Genomic DNA, 15,572 nt, shown 5'->3' with positions numbered 1-15,572 from the left:
TGTTGGATGCATTATTACATTATTATTCACATGTGTTGGATGCATTATTACATTATTATTCACATGTGTTGGATGCATTATTACATTATTATTCACATGTGTTGGATGCATTATTACATTATTATTCACGCGTTGGATGCATTATTACATTATTATTCACATGTGTTAGATGCATTATTACATTATTATTCACATGTGTTGGATGCATCATTACATTATTATTCACGTGTTGGATGCATTATTACATTATTATTCACATGTGTTAGATGCATTATTACATTATTATTCACATGTGTTGGATGCATTATTACATTATTATTCACATGTGTTGGATGCATTATTACATTATTATTCACATGTGTTGGATGCATTATTACATTATTATTCACATGCACTCAGCATTTCTATGTGGACTCACCACTATGTCTTTGACACCTTAAACATCCAACTGTAGTTGCTAATACAATATGTTGGGCTCAGCTCTGTTCTAATCACTCTAAGTCTTGAATCGGGTTGTAAGGTATAGTATCGTTACTAGTATAGTATCGTTACTAGTATAGTATCGCTACTAGTATAGTATAGTATTGCTACTAGTATAGTATCGCTACTACTATAGTATAGTATCGCTACTAGTATAGTATTGCTACTAGGATAGTATCGCTACTAGTATAGTATAGTATTGCTACTAGTATAGTATCGCTACTAGTATAGTATAGTATTGCTACTAGTATAGTATAGCTGCTCGTATAGTATCGCAGTACTAATGAATCAAAAACGCTACTATACTCTGAAAAGTACCGATTCCCCATTTTTTGTATATATCGGTATAGGTTGATATCGGAATCGGTAATTACGTGTTGGACAATATCGGATATCGGAAAAAAGCCATTATTGGACATCTGTAATGATGATATGACTCCTTTAGTGCGCATTTTATGTGAAAATAGACCTGGATATACCCGCTCATGGGCAGTGCAACTTTTGATCCGGTGCGCCCTATAGTCGGGAAAATAGGGTATCTGATTGGTGGACTGGCAAAGCTGGTAATGAACACATGCTACTGTTAGCATCTCCCTTTGTGACAGCAGCCAGAATGAATGAAGCCAGTCAAATAGTTCACCATGATGTGGTGAGCGGTCACATGGGTGCACCACACCATCTTCACCTACAAACACATGGGTGCACCACACCATCTTCACCTACAAACACATGGGTGCACCACACCATCTTCACCTACAAACACATGGGTGCACCACACCATCTTCACCTACAAACACATGGGTGCACCACACCATCTTCACCTACAAACACATGGGTGCACCACACCATCTTCACCTACAAACACATGGGTGCAGCACACCATCTTCACCTACAAACACATGGGTGCACCACACCATCTTCACCTACAAACACATGGGTGCACCACACCATCTTCACCTACAAACACATGGGTGCACCACACCATCTTGACCTAGAAACTTTTGAGCGAGACTGTGGAAGCAAACAGCTGAGAAGTCCCCCTGTTGATGATCAACATCCATGTGTGTAGAAGATGACAATGAAAGATGTCCCTGATGATACTTTGATTCTGCCCAGTGTTGTGTTCTTCATCCTCACCCAACAGAGAGCATGTTTGAGATGCTCTGCATTGGGCGTATTCCCTCCTATTTCCTACCTTCATTCAAGAACTGTTTTCACTCATCAACTCAAACATGTGTTGCATTAAGAGAGACAACTTGTCCATCCATCCATCTTCTTCCGCTTATCCGAGGTCGGCTCGCGGGGGTAACAGCCTAAGCAGGGAAGCCCAGACTCTCCTCTCCCCAGCCACTTGGTCTAGCTCTTCCCGGGGGATCCTGAGGCGTTCCCAGGCCAGCCGGGAGACATAGTCTTCCCAACGTGTCCTGGGTCTTCCCCGTGGCCTCCTACCAGGCGGACATGCCCTAAACACCTCCCTGGGGAGGCGTTCGGGTGGCATCCTGACCAGATGCCCAAACCACCTCATCTGGATCCTCTCCATGTGGAGGAGCAGCGGCTTTACTTTGAGTTCCTCCCGGATGACAGAGCTTCTCACCCTATCTCTAAGGGAGAGACCCGCCACCCGGCGGAGGAAACTCATTTGGGCCGCTTGTACCCGGGATCTTGTCCTTTCGGTCATAACCCAAACCTCATGAACATAGGTGAGGATGGGAACGTAGATGGACCGGTAAATTGAGAGCTTTGCCTTCCGGCTCAGCTCCTTCTTCACCACAACGGATCGATACAACGTCCGCATTACTGAAGACGCCGCACCAATCCGCCTGTCGATCTCACCATCCACTCTTCCCTCACTCGTGAACAAGACTCCTAGGTACTTGAACTCCTCCACTTGGGGCAGGGTCTCCTCCCCAACCCGGAGGTGGCACTCCACCCTTTTTCGGGCGAGAACCATGGACTCGGACTTGGAGGTGTTGATTCTCATCCCAGTCGCTTCACACTCAGCTGCGAATCGATCCAGTGAGAGCTGAAGATCTAGACCAGATGAAGCCATCAGGACCACATCATCTGCAAAAAGCAGAGACCTAATCCTGCAGCCACCAAACCAGATCCCCTCAACGCCTTGACTGCGCCTAGAAATTCTGTCCATAAAAGTTCTGAACAGAATGGGTGACAAAGGGTGGCCTTGGCGGAGTCCAACCCTCACTGGAAACGTGGCCGACTTACTGCCGGCAATGCGGACCAAGTTCTGACACTGATCATACAGGGAGTGGACCGCCACAATCAGACAGTCCAGTACCCCATACTCTCGGAGCACTCCCCGAGGGACACAGTCCAATGCCTTCTCCAAGTCCTCAAAGCACGTCACACCAAATACTGACTACTTTTCTGAGTCACTGCAAGAGAGAAATGCTCACTAACACAAATTTGATAAACACAGCTAATAGTTGAGAGAAATGGTTAGTATTTTGTGGGCATAACAATAGTTTCAGATAATTGTGTGGAGCGAATGAAAAATGGGAGCAAAAACAAGTGTTGTGTTTCTTTTTGTGTTGAGTATTTCTCCATTGAAGTCCTTGTAAAGAAGGAAATATCAGTGACATACTATAGTGTACGCCTCACATCGCTCTTTTAGCCTCACCATTGCTGTGTGACACCTTTTTGTCACAACTGGTAAAGCACTTCATTTTACTTAAAACATACATCATGTAGCATCACACATCTCTTACTTCATTCTTTGTATACACTAAACATAACATTTTAGATGTCTTCTAGTTCCACTTGCTATGTGCTATACCCCCACCCCCCACTTGCTATGTGCTATACCCCCACCCCCCACTTGCTATGTACTATACCCCCACCCCCCACTTGCTATGTGCTATACCCCCACCCCCCACTTGCTATGTGCTATACCCCCACCCCCCACTTGCTATGTACTATTCCCCCACTCCCCACTTGCTATGTGCTATACCCCAACCCCCCACTTGCTATGTGCTATACCGCCAGCCCCCACTTGCTATGTGCTATACCCCCACCCCCCACTTGCTATGTGCTATACCCCCACCCCCCACTTGCTATGTGCTATACCCCCACCCCCCACTTGCTATGTGCTATACCGCCAGCCCCCACTTGCTATGTGCTATACCCCCTCCCCCCACTTGCTATGTGCTATACCCCCACCCCCCACTTGCTATGTGCTATACCCCCACCCCCCACTTGCTATGTGCTATACCGCCAGCCCCCACTTGCTATGTGCTATACCCCCACCCCCCACTTGCTATGTGCTATACCGCCAGCCCCCACTTGCTATGTGCTATACCCCCACCCCCCACTTGCTATGTACTATACCCCCACCCCCCACTTGCTATGTGCTATACCCCCACCCCCCACTTGCTATGTGCTATACCGCCAGCCCCCACTTGCTATGTGCTATACCGCCAGCCCCCACTTGCTATGTGCTATACCCCCTCCCCCCACTTGCTATGTGCTATACCCCCACCCCCCACTTGCTATGTGCTATACCGCCAGCCCCCACTTGCTATGTGCTATACCCCCACCCCCCACTTGCTATGTGCTATACCGCCAGCCCCCACTTGCTATGTGCTATACCCCCACCCCCCACTTGCTATGTGCAATACCCCCACTTGCTATGTGCTATACCGCCAGCCCCCACTTGCTATGTGCTATACCCCCACTTGTTATGTGCTATACCGCCAGTCCCCACTTGCTATGTGCTATACCCCCACCCCCCACTTGCTATGTGCTATGCCCCCAGCCCCCACTTGCTATGTGCTATACCCCCACCCCCCCACTTGCTATGTGCTATACCCCCACCCCTCACTTGCTATGTGCTATGCCCCCAGCCCCCACTTGCTATGTACTATACCCCCACCCCCCACTTGCTATGTGCTATGCCCCATGCCCCCACTTGCTATGTGCTATACCCCCACCCGCCACTTGCTATGTGCTATTCCCCATGCCCCCACTTGCTATGTGCTATACCCCCACCCCCCACTTGCTCTGTTGTATACCCCAACCCCCCACTTGCTATGTGGTATTCCCCCAACCCCCACTTGCTATGTTGTATACCCCCATGCCCCCACTTGCTATGTGCTATACCCCCACCCCCCACTTGCTCTGTTGTATTCCCCCACCCCCCACTTGCTATGTGGTATTCCCCCAACCCCCACTTGCGATGTGGTATACCCTCACCCCCCACTTGCTATGTGCTATACCCCCACCCCCCACTTGCTATGTGCTATACCCCCACCCCCCACTTGCTATGTACTATACCCCCACCCCCCACTTGCTATGTGCTATACCCCCACCCCCACTTGCTATGTGCTATACCCCCACCCCCCACTTGCTATGTACTATTCCCCCACCCCCCACTTGCTATGTGCTATACTCCAACCCCCCACTTGCTATGTGCTATACCGCCAGCCCCCACTTGCTCTGTGCTATACCCCCACCCCCCACTTGCTATGTGCTATACCGCCAGCCCCCACTTGCTATGTGCTATACCCCCACCCCCCACTTGCTATGTACTATACCCCCACCCCCCACTTGCTATGTGCTATACCCCCACCCCCCACTTGCTATGTGCTATACCGCCAGCCCCCACTTGCTATGTACTATTCCCCCACCCCCCACTTGCTATGTGCTATACCCCAACCCCCCACTTGCTATGTGCTATACCGCCAGCCCCCACTTGCTATGTGCTATACCCCCACCCCCCACTTGCTATGTGCTATCCCCCCACCCCCCACTTGCTATGTGCTATACCGCCAGCCCCCACTTGCTATGTGCTATACCCCCTCCCCCCACTTGCTATGTGCTATACCCCCACCCCCCACTTGCTATGTGCTATTCCCCCACCCCCCACTTGCTATGTGCTATACCGCCAGCCCCCACTTGCTATGTGCTATACCCCCACCCCCCACTTGCTATGTGCTATACCGCCAGCCCCCACTTGCTATGTGCTATACCCCCACCCCCCACTTGCTATGTACTATACCCCCACCCCCCACTTGCTATGTGCTATACCCCCACCCCCCACTTGCTATGTGCTATACCCCCACCCCCCACTTGCTATGTGCTATACCCCCACCCCCCACTTGCTATGTGCTATACCGCCAGCCCCCACTTGCTATGTGCTATACCGCCAGCCCCCACTTGCTATGTGCTATACCCCCTCCCCCCACTTGCTATGTGCTATACCCCCACCCCACACTTGCTATGTGCTATACCGCCAGCCCCCACTTGCTATGTGCTATACCCCCACCCCCCACTTGCTATGTGCTATACCGCCAGCCCCCACTTGCTATGTGCTATACCCCCACCCCCCACTTGCTATGTGCAATACCCCCACTTGCTATGTGCTATACCGCCAGCCCCCACTTGCTATGTGCTATACCCCCACTTGTTATGTGCTATACCGCCAGCCCCCACTTGCTATGTGCTATACCCCCACCCCCCACTTGCTATGTGCTATGCCCCCAGCCCCCACTTGCTATGTGCTATACCCCCACCCCCCCACTTGCTATGTGCTATACCCCCACCCCACTTGCTATGTGCTATACCCCCACCCCTCACTTGCTATGTGCTATGCCCCCAGCCCCCACTTGCTATGTACTATACCCCCACCCCCCACTTGCTATGTGCTATGCCCCATGCCCCCACTTGCTATGTGCTATACCCCCACCCGCCACTTGCTATGTGCTATTCCCCATGCCCCCACTTGCTATGTGCTATACCCCCACCCCCCACTTGCTCTGTTGTATACCCCAACCCCCCACTTGCTATGTGGTATTCCCCCAACCCCCACTTGCTCTGTTGTATACCCCAACCCCCCACTTGCTATGTGGTATTCCCCCAACCCCCACTTGCTATGTTGTATACCCCCATGCCCCCACTTGCTATGTTGTATACCCCCATGCCCCCACTTGCTATGTGCTATACCCCCACCCCCCACTTGCTCTGTTGTATTCCCCCACCCCCCACTTGCTATGTGGTATTCCCCCAACCCCCACTTGCGATGTGGTATACCCTCACCCCCCACTTGCTATGTGCTATACCCCCACCCCCCACTTGCTATGTGCTATACCCCCACTTGCTATGTACTATACCCCCACCCCCCACTTGCTATGTGCTATACCCCCACCCCCCACTTGCTATGTGCTATACCCCCACCCCCCACTTGCTATGTGCTATTCCCCCACCCCCCACTTGCTATGTGCTATACCCCAACCCCCCACTTGCTATGTGCTATACCGCCAGCCCCCACTTGCTCTGTGCTATACCCCCACCCCCCACTTGCTATGTGCTATACCCCCACCCCCCACTTGCTATGTGCTATACCCCCACCCCCCACTTGCTATGTGCTATACCCCCACCCCCCACTTGCTATGTGCTATACCCCCACCCCCCACTTGCTATGTGCTATACCCCCACCCCCCACTTGCTATGTGCTATACCGCCAGCCCCCACTTGCTATGTGCTATACCCCCACCCCCCACTTGCTATGTGCTATACCCCCACCCCCCACTTGCTATGTGCTATACCGCCAGCCCCCACTTGCTATGTGCTATACCCCCACCCCCCACTTGCTATGTGCTATACCCCCACTTGCTATGTGCTATACCCCCACCCCCCACTTGCTATGTGCTATACCCCAACCCCCCACTTGCTATGTGCTATACCGCCAGCCCCCACTTGCTATGTGCTATGCCCCATGCCCCCACTTGCTATGTGCTATACCCCCACCCCCCACTTGCTCTGTTGTATTCCCCCACCCCCCACTTGCTATGTGGTATTCCCCCAACCCCCACTTGCGATGTGGTACACTCCTACCCCCCACTTGATATGTGGTATACCCCCACACGCCACTTGCTATGTGCTATACTCCCACCCCCCACTTGCTATGTGGTATACCCTCACCCCCCACTTGCTATGTGCTATTCCCCCAACCCCCACTTGCGATGTGGTATACCCTCACCCCCCACTTGCTATGTGGTATACCCTCACCCCCCACTTGCTATGTGGTACACCCCTACCCCCCACTTGATATGTGGTATACCCCCACACGCCACTTGCTATGTGCTATACTCCCACCCCCCACTTGCTATGTGGTATACCCTCACCCCCCACTTGCTATGTGCTATAACCCCACAACCCACTTGCTATGTGGTATAATCCCACCCCCCACTTGCTATGTGGTATACCCTCACCCCCACTTGCTATGTGCTATACCCCCACCCCCCACTTGCTATGTGGTATTCCCCCACCCCCCACTTGCTATGTGCTATACCCCCATCCCCCACTTGATATGTGGTATACCCCCACCCCCCACTTGCTATGTGGTATACCCCCATCCCCTACTTGCTATGTGGTATTCCCCCACCCCCCACTTGCTATGTGGTATTCCCCCACCCCCCACTTGCTATGTGCTATACCCCCAACCCCCACTTGCTATGTGGTATACCCCCACCCCCCACTTGCTATGTGGTATACCCCCATCCCCCACTTGCTATGTGGTATACCCCCACCCCCCACTTGCTATGTGGTATACCCCCATCCCCCACTTGCTATGTGGTATTCCCCCACCCCCCACTTGCTATGTGGTATTCCCCCATCCCCCACTTGCTAAGTGGTATACCCTCACCCCCCACTTGCTATGTGCTATACCCCCACCCCCCAATTGCTATGTGGTATTCCCCCACCCCCCACTTGCTATGTGGTATACCCCCATCCCCCACTTGCTATGTGGTATTCCCCCACCCCCCACTTGCTATGTGGTATTCCCCCAACCCCCAATTGCTAAGTGGTATACCCCCACCCCCCACTTGCTATGTGGTATTCCCCCAACCCCCACTTGCGATGTGGTATACCCTCACCCCCCACTTGCTATGTGGTATACCCTCACCCCCCACTTGCTATGTGGTACACCCCTACCCCCCACTTGATATGTGGTATACCCCCACACGCCACTTGCTATGTGCTATACTCCCACCCCCCACTTGCTATGTGGTATACCCTCACCCCCCACTTGCTATGTACTATACCCCCACCCCCCACTTGCTATGTGCTATACCGCCAGCCCCTACTTGCTATGTGGTATACCCCCACCCCCCACTTGCTATGTGCTATACCCCCAACCCCCACTTGCTATGTGGCATACCCCCAACCCCCACTTGCTCTGTTGTATACCCCAACCCCCCACTTGCTATGTGGTATTCCCCCAACCCCCACTTGCTAAGTGGTATACCCTCACCCCCCACTTGCTATGTGCTATACCCCCACCCCCCACTTGCTATGTGGTATACCCCCACCCCCCACTTGCTATGTGGCATACCCCCACCCCCCACTTGCTCTGTTATATACCCCAACCCCCCACTTGCTATGTGGTATTCCCCCAACCCCCACTTGCTAAGTGGTATACCCTCACCCCCACTTGCTATGTGCTATACCCCCACCCCCCACTTGCTATGTGGTATTCCCCCACCCCCCACTTGCTATGTGCTATACCCCCATCCCCCACTTGCTATGTGGTATTCCCCCACCCCCCACTTGCTATGTGGTATACCCCCATCCCCCACTTGCTATGTGGTATTCCCCCACCCCCCACTTGCTATGTGGTATTCCCCCACCCCCCACTTGCTATGTGCTATACCCCCAACCCCCACTTGCTATGTGGTATACCCCCACCCCCCACTTGCTATGTGGTATACCCCCATCCCCCACTTGCTATGTGGTATACCCCCACCCCCCACTTGCTATGTGGTACACCCCCATCCCCCACTTGCTATGTGGTATTCCCCCACCCCCCACTTGCTATGTGGTATTCCCCCATCCCCCACTTGCTAAGTGGTATACCCTCACCCCCCACTTGCTATGTGCTATACCCCCACCCCCCACTTGCTATGTGGTATTCCCCCACCCCCCACTTGCTATGTGGTATACCCCCATCCCCCACTTGCTATGTGGTATTCCCCCACCCCCCACTTGCTATGTGGTATTCCCCCAACCCCCAATTGCTAAGTGGTATACCCTCACCCCCCACTTGCTATGTGCTATACCCCCATCCCCCACTTGCTATGTGGTATACCCCCACCCCCCACTTGCTATGTGGTATACCCCCATCCCCCACTTGCTATGTGGTATTCCCCCACCCCCCACTTGCTATGTGGTATACCCCCACCCCCCACTTGCTATGTGGTATTCCCCCACCCCCCACTTGCTATGTGGTATTCCCCCACCCCCCACTTGCTATGTGGTATACCCCCATCCCCCACTTGCTATGTGGTATACCCCCACCCCCCACTTGCTATGTGGTATACCCCCATCCCCCACTTGCTATGTGGTACACCCCTACCCCCCACTTGATATGTGGTATACCCCCACACGCCACTTGCTATGTGCTATACTCCCACCCCCCACTTGCTATGTGGTATACCCTCACCCCCCACTTGCTATGTACTATACCCCCACCCCCCACTTGCTATGTGCTATACCGCCAGCCCCTACTTGCTATGTGGTATACCCCCACCCCCCACTTGCTATGTGCTATACCCCCAACCCCCACTTGCTATGTGGCATACCCCCAACCCCCACTTGCTCTGTTGTATACCCCAACCCCCCACTTGCTATGTGGTATTCCCCCAACCCCCACTTGCTAAGTGGTATACCCTCACCCCCCACTTGCTATGTGCTATACCCCCACCCCCCACCTGCTATGTGGTATTCCCCCACCCCCCACTTGCTATGTGGTATACCCCCATCCCCCACTTGCTATGTGGTATTCCCCCACCCCCCACTTGCTATGTGGTATTCCCCCAACCCCCAATTGCTAAGTGGTATACCCTCACCCCCCACTTGCTATGTGCTATACCCCCATCCCCCACTTGCTATGTGGTATACCCCCACCCCCCACTTGCTATGTGGTATACCCCCATCCCCCACTTGCTATGTGGTATTCCCCCACCCCCCACTTGCTATGTGGTATACCCCCACCCCCCACTTGCTATGTGGTATTCCCCCACCCCCCACTTGCTATGTGGTATACCCCCATCCCCCACTTGCTATGTGGTATTCCCCCACACCCCATCTTGAGTGAGGCCCATATAATGCATATTTTCCTTCTTGACTGCACTTAAATGTAGAATATATGTAGAATATATTTATACTATTGATATATTATAAATATAATATATGTTATATATTATTTATTCTTATTATTGTCTATTGTGAGCGAACCGTGGTGCTGAATTTCCCCCCAGGGATCAATAAAGTACTTTCTATTCTATTCTATTTTATTCTATTGGTCGTTGAAGCAGAGTCATTATCTGGGTTATTGTGGGTTAAGAAGCCCAACGTAAATGTTCATATTCAACACAAACCTTCAGGTTTACTGGACTAAAACAAGGACACTTGTTATTTGTCTCTGATGTTTGTCTGGTTGTTCCAGTGGAAGCAAATGGAGGTCCAGCTGGAGGAAGAATACGAGGAGAAGCAGAAGGTGCTGAAGGAGAAAAGAGAGCTGGAGTCCAAGCTCCTGTCAGCTCAGGACAAGGTCAGGCTCTGTTCTAAATGCTCTCAGCTGGTTTAGGAGCTGGAGGTTAACAGAACAACTAGTCATAACTTTGGAGCTTCATGCTAGTTTAGTCTTTGCTTCCATCTGCAGGTGAGAAGTGGTGATATTAAGACTGAGAAAGTAGTTTAGTCTTTGCTTCCATCTGCAGGTGAGAAGTGGTGATATTAAGACTGAGAAAGTAGTTTAGTCTTTGCTTCCATCTGCAGGTGAGAAGTGGTGATATTAAGACTGAGAAAGTAGTTTAGTCTTTGCTTCCATCTGCAGGTGAGAAGTGGTGATATTGAGACTGAGAAAGTAGTTTAGTCTTTGCTTCCATCTGCAGGTGAGAAGTGGTGATATTGAGACTGAGAAACGTCTGAGGAAAGACCTGAAGAGGACCAAGACCCTGCTGGCTGATGCTCAGATGATGTTGGAGCACGTGAAGAACAATGCACCCAGCAAGAGGGAGACTGCCCAACTCAAGAACCAGGTACTGATCTGCATGCACACCTAGTAAGATGTCACAGTCAGCAACTTTCCCTTTCACTTTCCTTTTCTGTTGTCAAGCTGGAGGAGTCTGAGTTCACCTGTGCTGCTGCACTTAAAGCCCGCAAGTCCATGGAGGTGGAGATTGAAGACTTGCATCTTCAAATGGACGACATCTCTAAATCCAAACAGGCGGTTAGTAGACCTCTCTGCATAATACAATCAATAATAATGTTACTTGATTAGTATTATTGTTATTAGTATTGCCACATTATCAGTATGATTAGTAATCTTGTTGTTGTTATAGATTATTTTGGGTCTCACCACCACAGTAGGCATCTCATGTTTAGGTGTACAGTATGTCATTGATGACGGGCTTCTTAGACTTTTGGATTTATTCTAATTTGTCCTGTGCACCTTCTCAGGCAAATCATATACTTGATGTCCATCATCTACATCTGCTCCACACATTTACTTTACAAGTGTGGGATACTTCTATTGTTGCCTTGTTTGTATTTCACTTTATTACATGCATTTATATTATTATTTGGTGCAGCCGGGCCGGAGCAGGAGGGGATAGGAAGAGAAAAAAAGGAAGACAGAGAGGGGATTGTGGGGAGAAGAGGGGGATTAGACAGAGAGACAACAACAACAACTACAACTAAAACAACAACGACAACAGAACAACATCAGCAAATAGGATAAGTATAAATTCATGATAGTAAAAGTGATGGCAAAAAAGCAGTTAGCGAAATAGATAATAACACAGAAATGACGATGAACATATTACACTACAAATGGAGCAACACAAATACCAATAGAAATATCAATATTGATAATGAACAATACCAATAATTACCTCTATTATCAACAATACGGTTGTTCAAATGCAACAATACATACACGTCATGATAACTAGAGATACAAAATGGAGGGGAAGAAAGAGAAGTGAACTGTATTAACCTTGTAGATTGTTATAGTAATAATGGGTTAAGCTTTGTCAGTGTGCCATGTGTTACCCAGTTTACCCTAGGGCAACAACGTTAATATATGTTTGATGAAACGTGATGATGTGCATAGATAGATGGATGGATGGATAGTACTTTATTGTGCATGAGTGTATGTATGTATATGTTCTAGTATATGTACAGTATGTGTTTATGTACAAACCCCATTTCCATATGAGTTGGGAAATTGTGTTAGATGTAAATATAAACAGAATACAATGATTTGCAAATCCTTTTCAAGCCATATTCAGTTGAATATGCTACAAAGACAACATATTTGATGTTCAAACTCATAAACTTTAATTTTTTTTAATTAACTTAGAATTTCATGGCTGCAACACGTGCCAAAGTAGTTGGGAAAGGGCATGTTCACCACTGCGCTACATCACCTTTTCTTTTAACAACACTCAATAAAGGTTTGGGAACTGAGGAAACTAATTGTTGAAGCTTTGAAAGTGGAATTCTTTACCATTCTTGTTTTATGTAGAGCTTCAGTCCTTCAACAGTCCGGGGTCTCCGCTGTCCTATTTTACGCTTCATAATGCGCCACACATTTTCCATGGGAGACAGGTCTGGACTGCAGGCGAGCCAGGAAAGTACCTGCACTCTTTTACTACGAAACCACGCTGTTGTAACACGTGCTGAATGTGGCTTGGCATTGTCTTGCTGAAATAAGGAGGGGCTTCCACGAAAAAGATGGCGCTTAGATGACAACATATGTGGCTCCAAAACCTGTATGTACCTTTCAGCATTAATGGTGCCTTCACAGATGTGTAAGTTACCCATGCCTTGGGCACTAATACACCCCCATACCATCACACATGCTGGCTTTTACACTTTGCGCCTATAACAGTCTGGATGGTTCGATTCCCCTTTGGTCCGGATGACACGATGTCGAATATTTCCAAAAACAATTTTAAATGTGGACTCGTCAGACCACAGAACACTTTTCCACTTTGCATCAGTCCATCTTAGATGATCTCGGGCCCAGAGAAGTCGGCGATGTTTTTGGAAGTTGTTGATAAATGGCTTTCGCATAGTAGAGCTTTAACTTGCACTTACAGATGTAGCGACAAACAGTATTTAGTGACACTGGTTTTTTGAAGTGTTCCTGAGCCCATGTGGTGATATCCTTTAGAGAATGATGTCGTTTTTTTGATTGAGTGAGGGATCAAAGGTCACGGTCATTCAATGTTGGTTTCCGGCCATGCCGCTTACGTGGAGTGATTTCTCCAGATTCTCTGAACCTTTTGATGATATTATGGAGCGTAGATGTTGAAATCCCTCAATTTCTTGCAATTGCACTTTGAGAAAGGTTGTTCTTAAACTGTTTGACTATTTGCTCACACAGTTGTGGACAAAGGGGTGTACCTCGCCCCATCCTTTCTTGTGAAAGACTGATCATTTTTTGGGAAGCTGCTTTTATACCCAGTCATGGCACCCACCTGTTCCCAATTAGCCTGTGGGATGTTCCAAATAAGTGTTTGATGAGCATTCCTCAACTTTATCAGTATTAATTGCCACCTTTCCCAACTTCTTTGTCACGTATTGCTGGCATCAAATTCTAAAGTTAATTAGTATTTGCAAAAAAAAAAAGTTTATGAATTTCAACATCAAATATGTTGTCTTTGTAGCATATTCAACTGAATATGGCTTGAAAGGGATTTGCAAATCATTGTATTCTGTTTATATTTACATCTAACACAATTTCCTAACTCAAATGGTAACGGGGTTTGTATGTTTGTACAGTGAAAGTATATGTACAGTATGTGTATATGTATGTTTGTACAGTGAATGTATATGTACAGTATGTGTATATGTATGTTTGTACAGTGAATGTATATGTACAGTATGTGTGTATGTATGTTTGTACAGTGAAAGTATATGTACAGTATGTGTATATGTATGTTTGTACAGTGAATGTATATGTACAGTATGTGTATATGTATGTTTGTACAGTGAATGTATATGTACAGTATGTGTATATGTATGTTTGTACAGTGAAAGTATATGTACAGTATGTGTATATGTATGTTTGTACTGTGAATGTATATGTACATGTATGTGTATATGTATGTTTGTACAGTGAATGTATATGTACAGTATGTGTATATGTATGTTTGTACAGTGAATGTATATGTACATGTATGTGTATATGTATGTTTGTACAGTGAATGTATATGTACAGTATGTGTATATGTATGTTTGTACAGTGAATGTATATGTACAGTATGTGTATATGTATGTTTGTACAGTGAATGTATATGTACAGTATGTGTGTATGTATGTTTGTACAGTGAAAGTATATGTACAGTATGTGTATATGTATGTTTGTACAGTGAATGTATATGTACAGTATGTGTATATGTATGTTTGTACAGTGAATGTATATGTACATGTATGTGTATATGTATGTTTGTACAGTGAATGTATATGTACAGTATGTGTGTATGTATGTTTGTACAGTGAAAGTATATGTACAGTATGTGTATATGTATGTTTGTACAGTGAATGTATATGTACAGTATGTGTATATGTATGTTTGTACAGTGAATGTATATGTACAGTATGTGTATATGTATGTTTGTACAGTGAAAGTATATGTACAGTATGTGTATATGTATGTTTGTACTGTGAATGTATATGTACATGTATGTGTATATGTATGTTTGTACAGTGAATGTATATGTACATGTATGTGTATATGTATGTTTGTACAGTGAAAGTATATGTACAGTATGTGTATATGTATGTTTGTACAGTGAATGTATATGTACAGTATGTGTATATGTATGTTTGTACAGTGAATGTATATGTACAGTATGTGTATATGTATGTTTGTACAGTGAAAGTATATGTACAGTATGTGTATGTTTGTACCGTGAATGTATATGTACAGTATGTGTTTATGTATGTTTGTACAGTGAATGTGAGTGTGTATGTATGTACTGTATTTGTGTATGTATGTGGGTATATTTGTTTGTCTGTATTAATGAATGAATATGTGTATGTATGTATGTATAATTGTGTGT

The 15,572-nt window shown here is 47.8% G+C and overlaps 1 protein-coding gene across 2 annotated transcripts in view; it reads left to right on the top strand.

The window, feature by feature from the left end:
- Positions 1-15,572, top strand: part of myo18ab (myosin XVIIIA b) — a 221,290-nt gene that overhangs the window by 169,125 nt on the left and 36,593 nt on the right. For both annotated transcript variants that reach the window (XM_061878303.1, XM_061878302.1), the window contains 3 exons: positions 10,943-11,047; positions 11,391-11,537; positions 11,615-11,728. In XM_061878303.1, coding sequence (XP_061734287.1) covers positions 10,943-11,047; positions 11,391-11,537; positions 11,615-11,728 — 366 coding nt within the window. The remainder of the gene's footprint in view (positions 1-10,942; positions 11,048-11,390; positions 11,538-11,614; positions 11,729-15,572) is intronic.

This window comes from Nerophis ophidion, linkage group LG18, assembly GCF_033978795.1.
Source record: "Nerophis ophidion isolate RoL-2023_Sa linkage group LG18, RoL_Noph_v1.0, whole genome shotgun sequence".
Lineage (NCBI taxonomy): Eukaryota > Metazoa > Chordata > Actinopteri > Syngnathiformes > Syngnathidae > Nerophis > Nerophis ophidion.
The sequence above is the reverse complement of the archived record's forward strand: the minus strand, read 5'-3'. Positions and strand labels throughout refer to the sequence as shown.